Source organism: Oreochromis aureus, linkage group 12 (genome assembly GCF_013358895.1).
Source record: "Oreochromis aureus strain Israel breed Guangdong linkage group 12, ZZ_aureus, whole genome shotgun sequence".
NCBI classification, from domain to species: Eukaryota; Metazoa; Chordata; class Actinopteri; order Cichliformes; family Cichlidae; genus Oreochromis; species Oreochromis aureus.
In genome coordinates, this window is record NC_052953.1 from 15,271,055 (window position 1) to 15,288,575 (window position 17,521).

The window sequence follows — 17,521 nt, forward strand, 5'->3', positions numbered from 1 at the left end:
AGAAATAAACAACATTTATGTATATAAGCAGTATTTTTTTATAGATTGTGTTGTAGAAAACCAGTTGCAAAATGTGTTTGAGTATCCAACAAATAAATCTTTAACCTTCTCAGCATTATTTCTGACTTTGTACTGGCGTGACTAACAGACTACACATTTCCAGGGCTATGTTGCATCCATGCAAAAAAATACTGAATATCTGCTTCAGCAAGGGAGATTACAGGTGGTACAGTCTATTATTAGTGCAGTAGCAAAGTGGAAGAAAAGATTAGAGAAGCAGATGGACAGACAGGTTGACAGAGGTATTTGTCAAAGGTCAGACATGACTCATCCATGCTAAAGCCGTTTCCTCCTCCACAACTTCACACAGCTGTCAGGAACCCTGTTCATCATTTCTGGCAAGCCCATGGGAAATCCGTGGACAGAAATGAGCCCAAAGGAATTTTACATTATCGCCGAGAAAGAAATCTTGCACAGTTGAGGCTACATAAATGTAATTTATTTCATACATTGCTGTGTGTATGTAAAACTTTATTTTCCCAATACTTAAAATTCCTAAGCAATGTAGTGTGGCACAAGAAATTCCCTTTACCAGTCCTGCAAAAAGCAATTCAGCCTGGGTCAAAGGTTTGAGTGAATAGTTCTACAGCACTGCCGTAAAGATTTAAGCACCATTTTTAGATTTTAGGACTCAAATTTCATTCACTTAGTCAACACCAAATGGAAGAGCTTGTAAGTCACAATCAGAGCTGATGCAAAAGAAACTGAAGAAAATGCAATGATATGACAAGTAGTATAAAAACAATAGCTGCTGCCAGAGCTACCCCTCACCTTCAAGTAAATGCACCTTTAGTATAAATGTGAAAATCCTACATTACCTCATTTCAGCTACTGTATTCACAAGATTTTCACAAAACTTGACCTCTGGTCACCTAAATGTCAAGGTCACGATATTCGAATGTGTCCAAGGTTTTTAGTAGATGCACCTTTCTCGAGTGATCCTGTTCACAGTATTTACAGAACACTTAATTCTCAACTTGATATCAACTAGTCCTAAGATTTTTAGATGTACACCGCCTCATTCTGGAATTAGGTATTCACAAAGTTGGGTGTCCAAGCTGCCTGTGATAGCACAAGACTTCATGGTTGAAGGATAAAAATGGAACCCCAATACAGTCCCAATCAAAAGTTCAAGACAACTTGAAAAATGGCACAAAAAAACTTAATAAAAATCACATTTTGCATGGTTGAATCTTAACAACTTTCCAAGCAGAGCTTCAACATGTAACAAGGAGAAATGGAAGTGAGTGAATGCTTTAAAAAACAAAATAAACAAACAAACAAACAAAAACAAAAAAAAAAACAGAAATCAAACTTCCAGGAATTGGAGTCGGATGGTCCAGTATCTTGACAAACAGCCAACTGGATCCTCCGGCTCAGTGCTGGTTAAATTTATTGGGTCTTCCACTTGACTTTTTTGTTCCATAACCCTCAGGATCATTTAAGAAATTCCAAATGACTGCCTTACTACATCCCACCTCAGCAGCAATGGCGTGCTGTGAGAGACCCTGCTTATGCAGTTCAACAACCCGACCACGTTCAAAAAGGAAACTTTTTTTTGCCTTTGCCATCAGAATGTCATGACAGTGTGACTACCTGACAGAAATTAACAATGAATCCACATTTTTGCACAAATTTGACCTTTTAAAGGCATGTGGTCAAACTTTTGAATAGCCTGTTTCAGTTTAAGCCTGGTTTTCAATAAACTGCATGCTCAAACAAATGTTTTGTCTCCCTCCCATTTCTTCTTGTCACATGTTGAAGCTCTTACTTGGAACCTTGTTAAGATCCAACCATGCAAAATGTGATTTTTTTGTCATTTTTCAAGTGGTCTTAAACTTTTGATCTGGACTTCATAATAAGCCCAGTTTTGTGCGTGCTTGTTTTCCCCAAGACTTGACCCCATGTAAACAAGTTTGTATCACAACTTGCTTGTGATACAAACCTAACAAAGATCAACCCAATGTGTCTAAAACTAGCAATAAGAGAACACCAAGACTTAAAAGGTAACCACTTTGAAAATTCTCTTGGCTAACCAACAGATGCTTTTTACTTCAGACAGACACATCAAGCAACAAAAGGGAATGTCAAAGTGCCAAAGTGTTTCACAGCCTTCTATGCTGGCAAAGCCTGGAAGCAAAATAATTGAACACAAACCATATCTGTTTAGGTTACAACAAAAAGTTTTTTTAGGTTAAACTGGGATGTCCAAGTAAATATCACACAGAAAAAGTTCTCAGCTATGTCCAAATACACGTCATGTGTTAGTTCTGAATATGTATGAGCTGCAAGATGCCTCACTATCTCCTCTGTTCTTGTCAGGCACGCTGTCCCGTCACAGGTAAGACAGCTGTTTTGGCTTAGGCAGGAAAGGGAGGAAAATAGTGACAGCAAGTCAAAAATTAAAGTACTGTTTCTCATGAGGGCTCAAGTGTGACTGTACACAATGTGCATCTGTGTAGTCATTATGCCAAATACTGACAAACAACTCACTGGCTGCCTGAGGCTCAGCCATAGGTGTAAGCCACACACAGCAGCTTTGCTGACAGATTTGGTGTGAATACATGCACTCTTACTACTTCACACCAAGTGATACAAGCAGACTTATCCAGGGCCTAAACTTATCATGAAACCTGCAAACTGCAAGAGGTGCAAGTGCACTATTAAAGCCTTGTAAGAAAATATACATAAAAAAAAAATGCTAGCAAATAAACATCTACATAGCTTCTACTGGATGAGCGGCCCAGAAGCATTAGATGGAGGGTGATTTCTCTTTGATACAGCCATCACAATTCACAATCAAATATCATTTGAATGCAAATTATATTCAAGTTGTTTTTAAGTTTTGTAAGTAAACAACATGAACTGTAGATTTTTTAAGTTTGCATTCTTAGGCAACACTTTGCTAAACGGTTAGGGACCCACAGCCCTGAGCCCTGAAATGCTGATTTGTTTTAAAATGGAATGAAGAAAAAAAAAAAGGTTTGGCAGATTTCTGATCTAAAGAATATATTCAACCCTAAAGAAACAACTCAAGATGATAAGTGGCACAGAAACTGTATCCAAGCAGGAAACAGAAAATCCTGTGAGTGAGAGGAGTTCGCCAAAGACATTGATTCAGCTATTGCAATGATATTGTTATTTGCAAAGAAACTGGTTTTTCTTGCATTAATAACAATTATACATGTCACTTGAGCATATTACTGGGATCTCTGGAATTCTATTATGTGTGAAAATCTGGAGATCGCAATATGCACGCCATATTAAACACTCCAACAGTGAATACCCAAAGGGCCAAGGAAGGCAGACAGTGCAGCATCTGGGAATGTTCTGGTAACAGTGACAAATGTGCATTGAGCAAGTGTGTCAGCCAGAAAACCTGCTTTGAATGTGACGTCTGCAAATACCAAACAGGTATTGTCCCTCTGCTTCCTTCTTCCTACTGACACTGCCAAGTTAGAGAGCTATTTTAGGTATTCTGATGCTGTGCTTTATTTGGTGCTAGTAGTGACTGGTGTGTGTATACTGCCCTAATCTCTTTACATACTCAAATTATCACAAGATGTAAGCCTCCCATTAAAATAAAGTTTTTAGATGTTTTTTAGATGTTTTAGATCTTTAGGTCAAGCAAGCTGATTAAAATTGAGCAAGTACATGTTATGGCTGGTTAAAGTTTCCCCCAAGCATTCATAAGATGACCTGCGACACAGATTGGTGGAACCAAACCCTCTATTTGCTAACGAGTCCCTGTCCCCGTCTAATTACTTTACACCAAATAAAGTGTATGAAGCTACTAAAATGAAAACGTGAGTACTAAGTGGCATGAAAAACAGTAGAAATATGATAGTGGTGGAAAAACTTTGCTCAACTGGCTAGGTGTTGCTATTCAGGGAAGAAAAATGGTAAAAATGGTATACTACACAATAGTGTAAACCTGCATTGAAACCAGAACAGAAGATCATCTAAGAACCTTTGATTTTAATTGCTTGTTTTTGTATACTCAGTCACTAGGGGGGAAAACCCCTTAGTTTAGCAAATAAAGTGATTATTATCATTTCCATAAGCACAAACATATACTTGGTATCAAATATCAGGTATTAAATATAGTAATAATCATATCAAAATTATAGCAATACAGTTCTTTAACAGAAAGGACTAGAACATTTTAGAGGTGTGATACTTTCAAAAATGTAGCAAATCACAGAAAGTTGAACAAAGCAGAGATAAGTCAGGTGGCACAGGCCACTACAAGTAATTACAAGTCTACAATAGAACACTTCATGATCTGGACCCCACAATTCAGCAGTATCAAATCCACCTACACACCTTTGGGGTGAACTTCAAAGCAGCATCAGTAAAAAAAGAACTTCCACATATAAACCTTGGGGAGCTGTGCAAAGCACTAATGTCTGCTTGGTTAGCTTTGATACCAAGAGCACGACGGCTCTGTGGTTCAGTAAGTGCCACGAGGGTGACAACTCTTTCAAATGTGGGCCTTTACTGTATGGAACAGCGACTTTCAACTTTATGGCCACGGAGTGCATATCGTATAGATATACTATATAAAATGAGTAGTTCAGATCCACTGTATATCAAAAAACCTGCAGATCACACATATTTGGAAGTTTAAAGTGTTTGGATTGCAGTCATAATAAAGTGTTCTGAATATACAGCTTTAACATCAGGTGGCTTTAGATCAACTAGGTAGGAGCGTGTGCATATGTGTGTGGGAGGGGGGTTAGCGGGCTGTGATAAGGCAGGTTACAAACAGCAAGTTAATTGCAGTAACATTACACAAGTGTATTCTTATTTCTAGTACACCCCACTGAGAGCTGAGAATAAAATACTACATTGCAACTTGAAAAACAAGATAATATACTGACAGTGTAAAGACAAGCATCACAAAGATGAAGTCCATTAACAGATGTAGGCAGTCATGCATGAGCACTTGAAAACAGAAACCTCTGACTGCTACAGAGAAAAACTCCACACACCACGGGAGATCATCAAGCATGTCCCTTTTTAAACCATCCATGATGAATACACATTCCCACTTCAGAAGCCCCATCAAAGTACTGTGGGAACCATGTGACAGAAACACAGCTTCATTTGCACACCACAACGGCGAAATCAATGAGAGTTGAAAAGTTTATCTGCTGTCCTCGATGTAACTAACCTTGGCTTTGCTGAATCCGAGTACAGCTCAAGGATTTGTTTTATATGACTTGCTTTGTTTTTGTGGACCATGAGTCGGAATATTGAATGACTGATTGATAAGGCCAGTATCTTTTTATGATCACATTTTTACTGAGAAGATAAAAAACAATAATGAATTTATATTGTAAGCAATGAACAGGCTGTTCCACTGTGTGCCACTCTTTCACCATCATCATGCAACATTGAAAGCATTTTATTTTAAAAACAAATACACAGACAAATTTTGTAAAATTTATGACACATATTGAGTGTCATGCTTCTTTGGGTAGTCATACCGCAGTGTCTACTGCTTTGATTGTGCATTCACACTGTAGTGCAAAAAGAACTACGAGACTCATGGCTTCACCATTTCCCAGCAACTGAGGAGCACCGCATATGACATGTTTCCAGAGTTTTAGCCGAAAGGGAATTTCTTACTGACTTCTAATTACTGTTCTACTTTGCAGTTTTAATTTCAATTTGTCATTTGCATCAATTTTAATGCCTCTACACTAGCAACAGCCGTAGCTTCAGGCACTGAGTTTTCAGATTTAAGTTGTGCCTCTCCATCTCCCCTATCTCTCTCTCTCTCTCTTCATTAATTTTATCCACACCCTTTATTGGGAAGGATATGGATAAAATTCTTAAAATTTGGAAGAAACATTCAAGTGGACTAAAAGACAGCCACTGTGACGTTGCAAAAAATGTTTTGGGCCACACTCAAGAATTTATATGCCAATTGTGATAAAATATGACACAGAGTCTATCAGGTAAAACTCATGACATGCCCAAAAGGTCAGAGGTCTACTGTTCTTTGACAGAATCCTGTGCATAATTATTTTCTAATCATCACTAAATAACATGCAAGGATTTTGATCATATTTCACATTTGGTCAGATGATGAACTGGTAATCTTTGTTAAGCTGCAACTTGTGTGTTTTCTGGTTGGTGCAGTAATTCAAATAGTCTTCAACTAACACCATTAATAAAAGATGTGCACAAAAAATTGAGAAAGATTCAGAGCTGGCATTTGACTGCATAATGGTGTTTTGGGTAGGGCTGCTCGATTATGGCAAAAATGATAATCACGATTATTTTCACTGAAATTGAGATCTCGATCATTTGACGATATCTATTTAACAATAACAATGTATTGAATAATGGCTTTAAAGATTGTCAAAAAATAATATAAAATAGTGTGCAAATACTGATTACAGTGGAAATGTTTGCAATATAAAAAATAAATGAAAAATGTAAACATCTATGTTTAGTGAATTTCAAAATACTGCACAATATTTGATCCACGCCTGACTCAAGAAACCCATAATGTTTCCACACCACTGAAGTCGTTTTTACCTCTCTTTTCAACCAACGGCATTCTTTCTTCAGCAGCCATTATCCTCTCCTCTACAAGTAACTTCTGCTTAGCTTTCCGAGCTTCCCTCGGGTCCTCTTAATTGTTGTGACGCATGTTCGAAACGCAGAGAGGTGCGCTCGATTTGCCACACGGAGCAGCGCGAGAGTAAAGCACGAGTGAGGTGCTAATAATCGGCTCAGTCATTTTTAATGATCGTTGAAAGCCCAGATCGTAATCTAGATTGAAATTCGATTAATTGAGCAGCTCTAGTTTTGGGTTTGTTTCTTTTTAACTCATCTTCAGTGTTTCTCAGGAGTCTCAAAATGTAAAATCCTCCCTTAGAGTAAAACTGCATTCTGTATTGTTTCTTTAAAGACTGGATTAAGCTTTAAAAAGAGATTAAACCCCAGGTAAAAGTGGAGGGGTTATCTGCACTTGCATAGCTTGGAGGAAGAATCAGTGTGACATCAGATACCATGCACTGTGACGTCAGCACCAACCCTCGGTGACCAACCTTCTGAGTGCTGCAAGGTTTTTGCTTTGATTGTGTTTTGCGTGTGTGTGTGTGTGTGTGTGTGTGTGTGTGTGTGTAGGGCACATCCATTGTTCTTCATTTCCACACCATCTCACCTCTGGTCAGTGTCTCCCTTTTCTAACACCTTTTAAATCCATCCATGTAGCAACTCATTGTAACTTTAGCTGACTGCCTGTAGAGTCCTTACAGAGTTCTTTCACAGTTTAAAAAAAGTTTTTCTATTGAGTGCTGCTGATGTTCGCATTTGTCTGCTGCTTATAAAGTGATGTGAAAACTAGCAGTATTTTTTTTAACATAACCATGACAGAAAACACATTCCAAGTATTTGTTACTTATGAGCTTTTTTGTATGCATTCAATGTGCTACAGGCTGTGAGAAAGCTGGAGAGAGGTTAATAGTCAATTAACTTGAGTACACTGGAAGGAGTGTTAAATATGCAAAATAACAGACATTGAAACTGAGCTTGCATACAGTAAAACAGCTATTACAAAAGAACTGCTAAGCTGCTTCACTATTATCATTTCAACCCTGAATGAGACCGATGTGGTCAAATGAGACATGTTCAAAAAAGGTAAGTATCCTCCCTCCAAGCCCCACACACACAAAAAATAATAATAATAATAATAATAGTTATAATAATAATAATGACAACAACAACATTCCTTTTAATAATACAGTAACCATGTCATACAAAACAAAGTCCTTATAGAAGGCTAATAAATTACTTAGATGTGATATATCACCTCTGTGAAGCCATAGGTGATTTAGGGCAAAAAATAATTTTATTGTTTAATGTTATCTAACCAGTAATAATTAGAGTGAAATTCCAAAAACTCATTTCACGGTCAAGTGGTTTACCTCTTCTAATTTAGTTAGATTTTTTTTCATTAGTGCATGCTTTAATATTAAAATACATTTTTAAAAAAAAGAAACAATTAAAAATAGAATATTTAGAGAAGACAAAAGGAATACCTGTGATGGCTGACTTGCAGCTCTCCAAGGAGCTGATTCTTGAACCACTGGTCAAAGTCCACATTGTCAAACAGTTCATAAGCTGCTAATCCCACTGCATTGTATACTGCAGAGAAAAAAGTCAAAGTTACATTAGTTACAATATTCACAATACAACTGACACGTTTCCCCTACAAGAACCTTTTCATTTTACAGTGTGACAGTATTATGCCATCTCTGCTTTTGAAATGGACTGACTGCCCAGTTCAGGAGCGGTGACTGGCCGGTTAGCCTCATGCATGCCTGAGGCCAAGTCCATTGGTTAGATGCTTGTGCAACACATGCACAGCAGCACAGATGAGCAGCTCTTGAAGCTCTTTGACGCGAGTGAAAACACAAAATTTAACAAATTAAACTGCAGGGGACCATCACAAAAATGTAACATCATCCAACTTAACATGGACATTTTAAAGAAGGGAATAAAAGCAAAATGGCTAAAGCTAAAGCTACACAGAGCTCAGAGCCAGTCAGGCTCTGCCAACCTTGACCAAGCTTGAGATGTTATTAGGAAACTTGAAAACTGGTAAGATAAAACATGTCAGGTAAATGTGGGTATAGAGTAATTTGGGGTTACTGGAATGTAGTTGTGGTTTCCAACAAATTAATGCTTGTTGTGAAGCTTTCATTCTGCTAACAGTAGGCTGAATATGCTTCAAATATGCAGGCAAATAGTAACATACCAAACAACAAAACAAAAAGAAGTACATGTTATAGAAACAGACATCATAATAATGATACTATAGGCTATGCTTCAGGCAGAAATGGGTGTAATGGTGACTAAAATGAAGAGGAGTGCGATAAAAGAATAAAATAAAAGATGAGATTAGAAAAAGAGTGACAGAATGAGAACAATATAATATAAAAAGGGATAAAAGAACACACACAATACAAGAGACAGTGGCTGTTACTATTTATAATTTATCTTCAGAACTAATGAATTTTGAAATGGCAAAAAGCAGAGAACAGGACTGATAAAAAAAAAAAAAAAAAAAAAAAAAAAAAAAAAAAAAAAACGAAGAGAGAAGGATCCGATTTACCGAGAAAGAAACAGACTTTTTCCATTATTTTAATTCTCTTGTATTATGTAAGGCTGAATATGGGCAACTTTTGAAACAAAGAGCAAAACCATAAACCAGCAAAAACAAGGGAAATATAATCATCTAGGTGTCTGTGAGCAGATTTAGAGGAGTTTAACACTTTAGATACATATTCTGTCATTTATTTTGATGAAAACTGGGACTAATGATATGATGTACAGATGGATAGTGGAGTGGTGCAAAAATAGCAATCTTTATCACAAAAACATTTGGGTTATATATACTACTGACAAGGGAGGGAAGTCTCAGAAGGCAGCTAAGAGGTCTTTGAAATTGGTTTTTACTATTGTTTATTTGTTTTTGTTTTTTTCATTAGCATGTCGTCACATTTTTGCTGTTGGTAAATTGTTGTTGCCCAAACAATTTGGCATTGTAATGGCCTGGTCTCCATTAGTGCTAGACTGTCCTTCTAAACACTATTTTTGTATTTTAAATTTTGGGTGTTTCAAAACAGGCCCATTTCTAACCTAAATAACTCTGAAAATGAAATGCTGGTGCCCTTACATGATTGAAAGTCCTTTTAATCCTGCATGGGCAGCAGCATTTCATTTTCAGTGCAGGATTGTCACAGGAGCAGGGTCACAATTGTGAACAATTTAGGAGCCAAAGAGGCCCTATATAATGTGAAGCCTGTTTGAGTATTTATTACTCCTGTAACGTAGAATAATTACGATTCATATGTGCAATACTCTCAGTCTCATATTTGTCATCACTTGCAAAGCCAGCTAACCAGACATGTAATTTCTTCAGAGACATGCAATTTTATCAGAGCAAGGCAACCTCGGTGCATAACTACAGTTCAACAAGTTGAAATAAGAAGCTGCTAGGTTTTTGGATTTCTTGTTTTGTTTTAGGGGTTTTTTTTGTTGGAGAAGAATACCCAACAAAAAAAAAAAAGGGGGGGGGTTATTTCTTTGGTGAGAGTCCTCTAAATCAGACACTCTGAATCCAATTTATTTCTCTTTTACTAAAACGTGGTAGACCATAAGAAAAGGGGAACTTGAGGAAAAAAGAAAACACAGGATAAAAAGATATGAACATGAGCAATTTGATGAATGCAATAACTAATAAGAATAAATTGGATTATAAAAATGTAACCATGTGATGATTGAAAATCTGTAACTTTGCTGCTAAATGCTTATTACACATTTTGTAGCTACTTTATTTCAAAAGTGTATCAGTGTCTAAATTCAATCAGTATATAAATCCTTCAAATTATTCCTTTGCCTTTCTCTCACACTATTTAGATTGCTCGGGGACTATGGTCGGAGAATTTCAGAACAAAAAACAAAAAACATTTGGCAACAGTAACATTTGTGTGTTAGAAAAGTCAAACTCTGATACTCCCAGCATGACAGGGCAATAATTACAAAGGAATAAAGTATAAGTATAAGGAATAAAGAATAAGTATGTGAGCTTTTGACTGACCTGCATCCTTCATTAGCAACTGAACAGAGTCTTCCACATTGGTTGGGCCTGAAAAGACACAAATACACACCGGATTTAATTTCAGTAACAAGGCAGAATCAATAAAATAAGCATTACAGCAACATATCTATTGTCCCAGTATTGCTCTTTGACAGTGAAATGTATGTAAGGTATGCAACTGACAACTGGAAATTAAACAGACACGGTTCCAAATAGATCGGTCTTGCTTAAGCCATTTTGATGGCCTGTTCTCTCTCTCTAGTTGTATACTCAGGTTTCAAAATCAATAGATGTCTTCTTTCAACCATAGAATTACCCAAACTGGTGTTTTCCTTGCTCCAGCAAAACCAATTTCCACTCTGACACTTAAAAGGAAAAGTAGCTCGAGAGACAGGGCAGAAGTGGACCTTGTAATCCACCCAAGCGAGCAATAGCACGACCAATTCAGCAACAGAACAAGAGCTACACACCAGTACCCCCATGAGATGAGGAGCAGTGTGCCAAATTTACATGTGTACATGACCGAGAGTTTAGAAAGGTGGATGTAATGACAACCAATAGCAGACTTCATACTGACTGTTAATCTTAAATATTGATTGTTAAAGGGCTAAAAAAAAAAAATCACAGCTTTAACTAAATCTGTGATTCATCAACAGATGTGAATAGACTTGTTTGTACTATGCAAACTGCCTCAGACCATGTGTATGGGCAAATAATAACACAAACAACAACATTAATAATTTTATTTATATACTTATTTAGCTTTCCAGACTGATGTCACCTAAAATTTAGTCCAAAGTTAGAATATTAATATTTATTATAATAATAAATATCATAAAGACAAAAATATCTTCTTCCCGTCAGCCATCGGGCTACTCAACACCCACAATAAACTCCAAGCTGTCACTAAACACTGCCGATACTTGGGTGGTGATACAAGAAACCATGTCAAGTAATATATATATATTCATATGAAAGGGCATGGAGAAAGCTCTACAACAGACTTTTTATTTTTTTCAATGCAATGCCCAATGATGTCACAATGACACCAGTTGCGCTGTCTGAGTGCTTTTCTTTGTCTTCATCTTATCCTTATATTAAGTGTATGAAAAATTAAAAACACTTCATGATGTCATTTATCACTTGTTACTCCAGTTTCAGTCACAGCAGTGAGTTTCTTATCTTGGGCTGATACGTGAGCCGTACCTTCACCTGCTTCCTTCATATTCTTTTGGTCTACCTGGTAGCCCCCCCCCCCCCTCCCACACAAACTTTGATGTCAAACCTTTTTTTTTTGCCTTCAATATAAGCCACAGTGCATGTCTCAGGGGATACAGAACTCATCTCCTCTGTTGCTGGAGCCCGAGCCTTGCTTTATTCTTTCCCATTTTTACCATTGTCATTTCAGAGGAAACACTGTGGAAAGTTGAACCTTCTCTGGCACTATTTTTTATCTTTTTTTTGTCAGAAATTCTCCTGCACAGAACGCCCCAAAGTTAATGTTTCTTTATTTAGAAAAATGGAGGTGTTGCAGATTGTGAGCCAATCGCTAATATAAGCAGTGCAGTAAGAACAAACTCCAGAATATTCCATGAATCTGATGGTAGTTTTGTGGGTTTACTTTTTCTTCCACACTGTAAGAAAATTTATATGCAAATATTAGTGACTCATGGCCAATTTCACTACTTTCAGCTGCATGAGTAAGGGTATATACTGCAGCTGAACAGAGGTATTCAACACAATCTTTACACAAGTATAACTTCTTATGAAAACGTCTTCTTAAATGCATTAAGAAAATCACTTATTTTATAAAAAACTGAAATTAAGATTACTTGGCACAAAATTTATTGTTTAAAAAATGATTTTTTTCTTAAAGTTTGTGTTTTGTTTATGTGATACTTGCACTTTTTTCCCCTATAAAGGACCTCCTGGGATATGAATTATCACATATTAGTGGGAGAAGTTGTTTGTTTCATTTTTGCCTTTTCTATTGTTTGTTTTTTGAGGTTAATAACCAAAAAAACAAAAACCCACTGTTCACCACAATCAGGCTACAAAATGATTTGCACAAACAGCCTCTAAAATGATGATAAACTGAATCTATTTATGCATTTCAAAGATGTATGAGTGTATTATTTTTAGCTAAATGTGCCCAATTGACTGGCTCCTGCCTATACAGTTTTCATTGCCAAGGTGTTAAAAATTCACTGGAATGAAAGTAGACTATGTGATTTGTAGGTATAATGCTTAAACTGACCCTGGAGATTCTGAACCATATCCAGCAGCACTGGTGTCAGGGTCTGGCTGTAGTTGTGGAAGATATCCAGGAACAGTACTTCTGTGCAGGGCTAAATACAGAAATAAGTTAGAACAAATAAAAATAGAGACAGGTAATCGACAGAATATTAACACATGCAGCATCACAGTTAGCGTAAGTCATTACAGTTACTTTTTATAGGATCACAATTCTTCAGCCTTAACAGCACCTTGGGTTCTGCTGGGCATTTAGAGGTGGGATAAGGTGAGGAGCGCAGCTATTGCATTAATATTTGATAAGGACAAAAACAAAGGTCATACAAAAACGTGTGACAAACATAAATAAACAACACATTGTGTTCCCAGTTCAATAGAAATACAATCAATATAACACTGTTAGGGGATTTTTGTGTGTGTCTATGCTCAATAAAGAAACGGCCTAGATGACTTCATTAGTTTACTGGGTTAAAAAAAAAAGCATATTAAAAAGGTGTAAGAAAGAGGTCATAGTCTGTGCCATTTGTGAAAACATGCCATTTGCCACTATATCAGTGAGAACTGATCTACTGGTAGTATAACCGGTCCTCTCACACAGTACTTCAATCAGCTTTATGAGAATAGGACAAACAAAACAGATTTTAACTGATACAGAAATGATCCGTCCTGAGGTTCGCAATGTGCTAAAAAAGTTGTTCAAATAAGTTTTGAGAAAAGAACAAGTCTGCCACCAAGCCTAGTGGTTGGTTTAGCCTATATTTACATGTACAATTTTTAAAAGTAAGTGTTCTACTCGAAAAGCAGCAAACTCTTTTGTTCAATAAAAAAACAAAAATGTCACGTGGGCTCCTAAAAAATTTTCTTTGAAATTACAAATGAATCCATTGTAAATCAGGATACACTGCAGTTGCAGCATACATTTGTGGATCCTGAGACTATGAGCGTATCTGTGGCGATTTTAAGACTAACTTCTCTCAAAAACAGAAAAGCTTCATAATTAATGGGGCGATCGTGGCTCAAGAGCTGGGAGTTTGCCTTGTAATCGGAAGGTTACCGGTTCGAGCCCCGGCTCGGACAGTCTCGGTCGTTGTGTCCTTGGGCAAGACACTTCACCCGTTGCCTACTGGTGGTGGTCAGAGGGCCCGGTGGCGCCAGTGTCCGGCAGCCTCGCCTCTGTCAGTGCGCCCCAGGGTGGCTGTGGCTACAATGTAGCTTGCCATCACCAGTGTGTGAATGTGTGTGTGAATGGGTGAATGACTGGATATGTAAAGCGCTTTGGGGTCCTTAGGGACCAGAAAAGCGCTATATAAATACAGGCCATTTACCATTTTTTAATTGCCATGCACATGTATGAATTCATGTGTGAATTCAGAAGTTACTAGATTCCAAAATATATAAATAAAATCATCCTCTAAGGCATGCAGTTTTATACCACTGCATTTTAAACAAAAAAAAAACTATCAGAAAGAAACAGATGCATTAAAAGGTATGAAAACTCACAAAAATGTTTTCTAGAAGAATTCAAAACTATGAAGTAATTAGATGTTTAATAAGTTCTTAGACCATAATGCCACTTTTCTTCTGCTGCGGCATGCCTTAAATGAATAAAAACTCGTACAAGGCTTGGAGTTCACTGAAAGAATGTGTTACTGTACTTCAAAGAAACAGCAGGGCAGACGTTTGTCATCTGAAGTGATGAAAGTAAGTGGAATGGGGCACAACACAGGAGGGGGATAGAGAAGATATAGGACCATGGATAAAAGATTATGTCATGCATCAGCAACAGCTGAAGATAAGCCTCTAAAACTAACTAGACTCATGACAACCTTTAAAACTCCAGGCACCACTAAATGTTTTATGATGCTGCAATGTATACAGTCTTCCACCACAGAACTGCACAGCATTTCTGAAAATACAGCACACACAGAAATATGTAACAATACCGCTGCAATTAACTGAAATGAAACTGGCTGTTATGATCATTTAAATCTACATTTTTATGATTGTAAAGACAGACATCAGAATTGATTTCTGTCTGTTCTCGACATTCAGTTTTACCCAAAAACACAGGGGATCGATTTATTTTGCTTTATTTATTCCTCTAATGCTTTTTTTTTGTATGATGAGGCAAATATTTAATTTCCTTCTTCTTCTGAGCATAAGACTGAACAGACTGTTCTTCCAAACCAACTCAGTGTGCTATATATGTAACAGTTCAAAGTACTGGTACTCATATAGTTACACTTTCCTATTCTAACTGAGCACTCAAAGCAAAGCAAAACATTCACCTATCCATAAACGCTCATGAATGTGCTGGTAGAGGGGACTGAATCACTGATCTTCTGATTAGTGGACGACCTGGTCTACCCTCCTGAGCCACAGCTACCCTATTAATTTACCATTTCTCTGCACATATATATAGATACATATAAAAATATACTTACCCGCAGACTGTATTTCCAAGAGTCACCACCTGTCTCTTCCACAGCTGAAACAGTTACAAAAAATAATTATCTATTAGAAAATGTTGATCAGGAGGTGATGGCTGAGACTACACAACAGAAACATCATATATATCATGACAAAGCCCTGAAATTGCAAATGTGTTTTCTCACACACACACTCCAATATGTGGCTCTGACTGACTATAAAATTGGATTCAAATGTCAACAGACTGAACTCCCACACTGGGCCCTTGTGGTTTTAGCTTTATGAAGTGTTATGTCTGAGTGGTCAGTGTCATTACGTAAAGCCTGTGAGGACACTATAATGTTTTGAAAATATATCAAGATCTCAGATGCTGCCTATAACTACAAACGCGCACCAAGAGCTATACCCTGTAAATTATGTCAATTGACAGTTTTAAGGAGAATCAAAAATAAGTATTATAAATCACAAAGTACTGCTTTAGACAAATCTGCAAACTGTCCAATTTATGGATTAAGGGTATTAATATAATATGGTGATATAATGGTAGCAATCATTTACCTAATGCTGTAGATTCTCCCTAATACATCAAAATTCAAAATACACAAAAAAGACAAAATCCATACAAGTTCAAATCTGGCAGCATATTTGTAGATGTGATATTACCAAAGCTCTCAGGGTCCTCTTCCCACATTGCTAGCTCTTCCTCTGTGAGAAGGAAGTAGTGTGAGACAAGGCGACGTCCAATCTCTGTCAATGTAGGGTGGGTGAAGAATGCCGTCTTGATTTTGTGAGCTTCCAGGCTCTCTGGTTTACTGTCTGAAGGATGGAGAGATACAATAATAAATAAAGGAAAAAGATAACACTTGAGTCATAAGTCATCATAAACACAGACACTTCAAAATATTGTTACTTAATACAGTCCAAACATTATATCAGTACTGCCACTACAGACATTTAGTATGTAAGACTCCTAAATACAAACGAGGACTGCAAGGCAAGATCTCTTAATTTTAGGGAAGGAGCAGCTGAAGTAATCCTCAAGTGTGACTCATTTTTTGCTGTCTGCTCGTTAACTTCAAAATCGTAATACATTTTAATAATGTTTCTGGTAAAAAAAAAAAAACATTCTGCTCTGTTGCTCATTTTTTATTTTGTATTAATTTGTGCATGATTTAAGGTTACAGTAAAAGAAGAAAATTAAACAGCCTTTTAACTTCCTCATTTATCTTCTCTGTTATAGGAAAGTAAAACTGAAGCCATGACCAACTCTGATACAACAACACAGTCAGATATTCGAATGAAACCCAGAACCTTGGATTGTTAGAATGGGAAAGTTCTTGAGTAAGGAACCCCAGAGATTATGCTAGCTGACAGAAGAAAGACCAACTGCTGTGCCATTTGCTAATGAAGCACTAGAAACATCAGACAGCTTGGGAAAAGAAAAAAGAAAAAAGAAAATACATGGAGCTGCGATAAAGTACAGTGACACCGATGGCGTTATAGCCCTGTGCTATTCAAACTCACTGTCAGTGACGCATATTCAAGGGCTTGTGGCATTTCTGCTAATTTTTAAATCACAAACCTAAAATGAAATGTTTATTACCTACCTAGAGCATCATTTTAATTTTTAGTGTTATCACGTATATTTTTCAGTTTTCTCCAACCCTTCAGACTCCTCCTTCCTCACACTCACAACTTACCATCAATGTTCTTGGCGGGTTTGTAGGCATCATTCTTTACAATCATCTTGATGAGGTTCATGCACTGAACAATAAAACGCTCAAAGGTCACTCCCTCTCCTGCAGGCGTGAACACGTAGGTAACAGCAAACTCCAGGGACCGCTGGATTAGCGGTATAAATGCGCATGGATGGTATTCCAGGAAATCTAACAACTACGTGAGAGGAAGGGGTAGACAGAACACAAGGACAGATACATAAAAACAGTGGTAAATTAAAATATTTTACAGAAGAAGCTATAACAGGCCACCCTCAGAGGCAGAATGCACAACCTATTCATGAACAAGTAATGCAGTCATTTATATCATCATAAATTAATAGACGGGTCAACTCACAACTTTAGTGTACAAAATGATGGTCTTTTCCAGCTTTTCTCTGCATGTGCTGTCTGAACCAACCTGGCGACCTGAAGCATA

The 17,521-nt window shown here is 37.1% G+C and overlaps 1 protein-coding gene across 1 annotated transcript in view; it reads right to left on the minus strand.

Annotated features, from left to right (window-relative positions):
* Positions 1-17,521, minus strand: part of ipo11 (importin 11) — a 132,380-nt gene that overhangs the window by 76,143 nt on the left and 38,716 nt on the right. Inside the window, exons 9-15 of the mRNA XM_039620775.1 lie at positions 17,441-17,511; positions 17,068-17,260; positions 16,031-16,183; positions 15,382-15,425; positions 12,942-13,032; positions 10,685-10,732; positions 8,121-8,226 (exon numbers count right to left, since the gene is read on the minus strand). Coding sequence (XP_039476709.1) covers positions 8,121-8,226; positions 10,685-10,732; positions 12,942-13,032; positions 15,382-15,425; positions 16,031-16,183; positions 17,068-17,260; positions 17,441-17,511 — 706 coding nt within the window. The remainder of the gene's footprint in view (positions 1-8,120; positions 8,227-10,684; positions 10,733-12,941; positions 13,033-15,381; positions 15,426-16,030; positions 16,184-17,067; positions 17,261-17,440; positions 17,512-17,521) is intronic.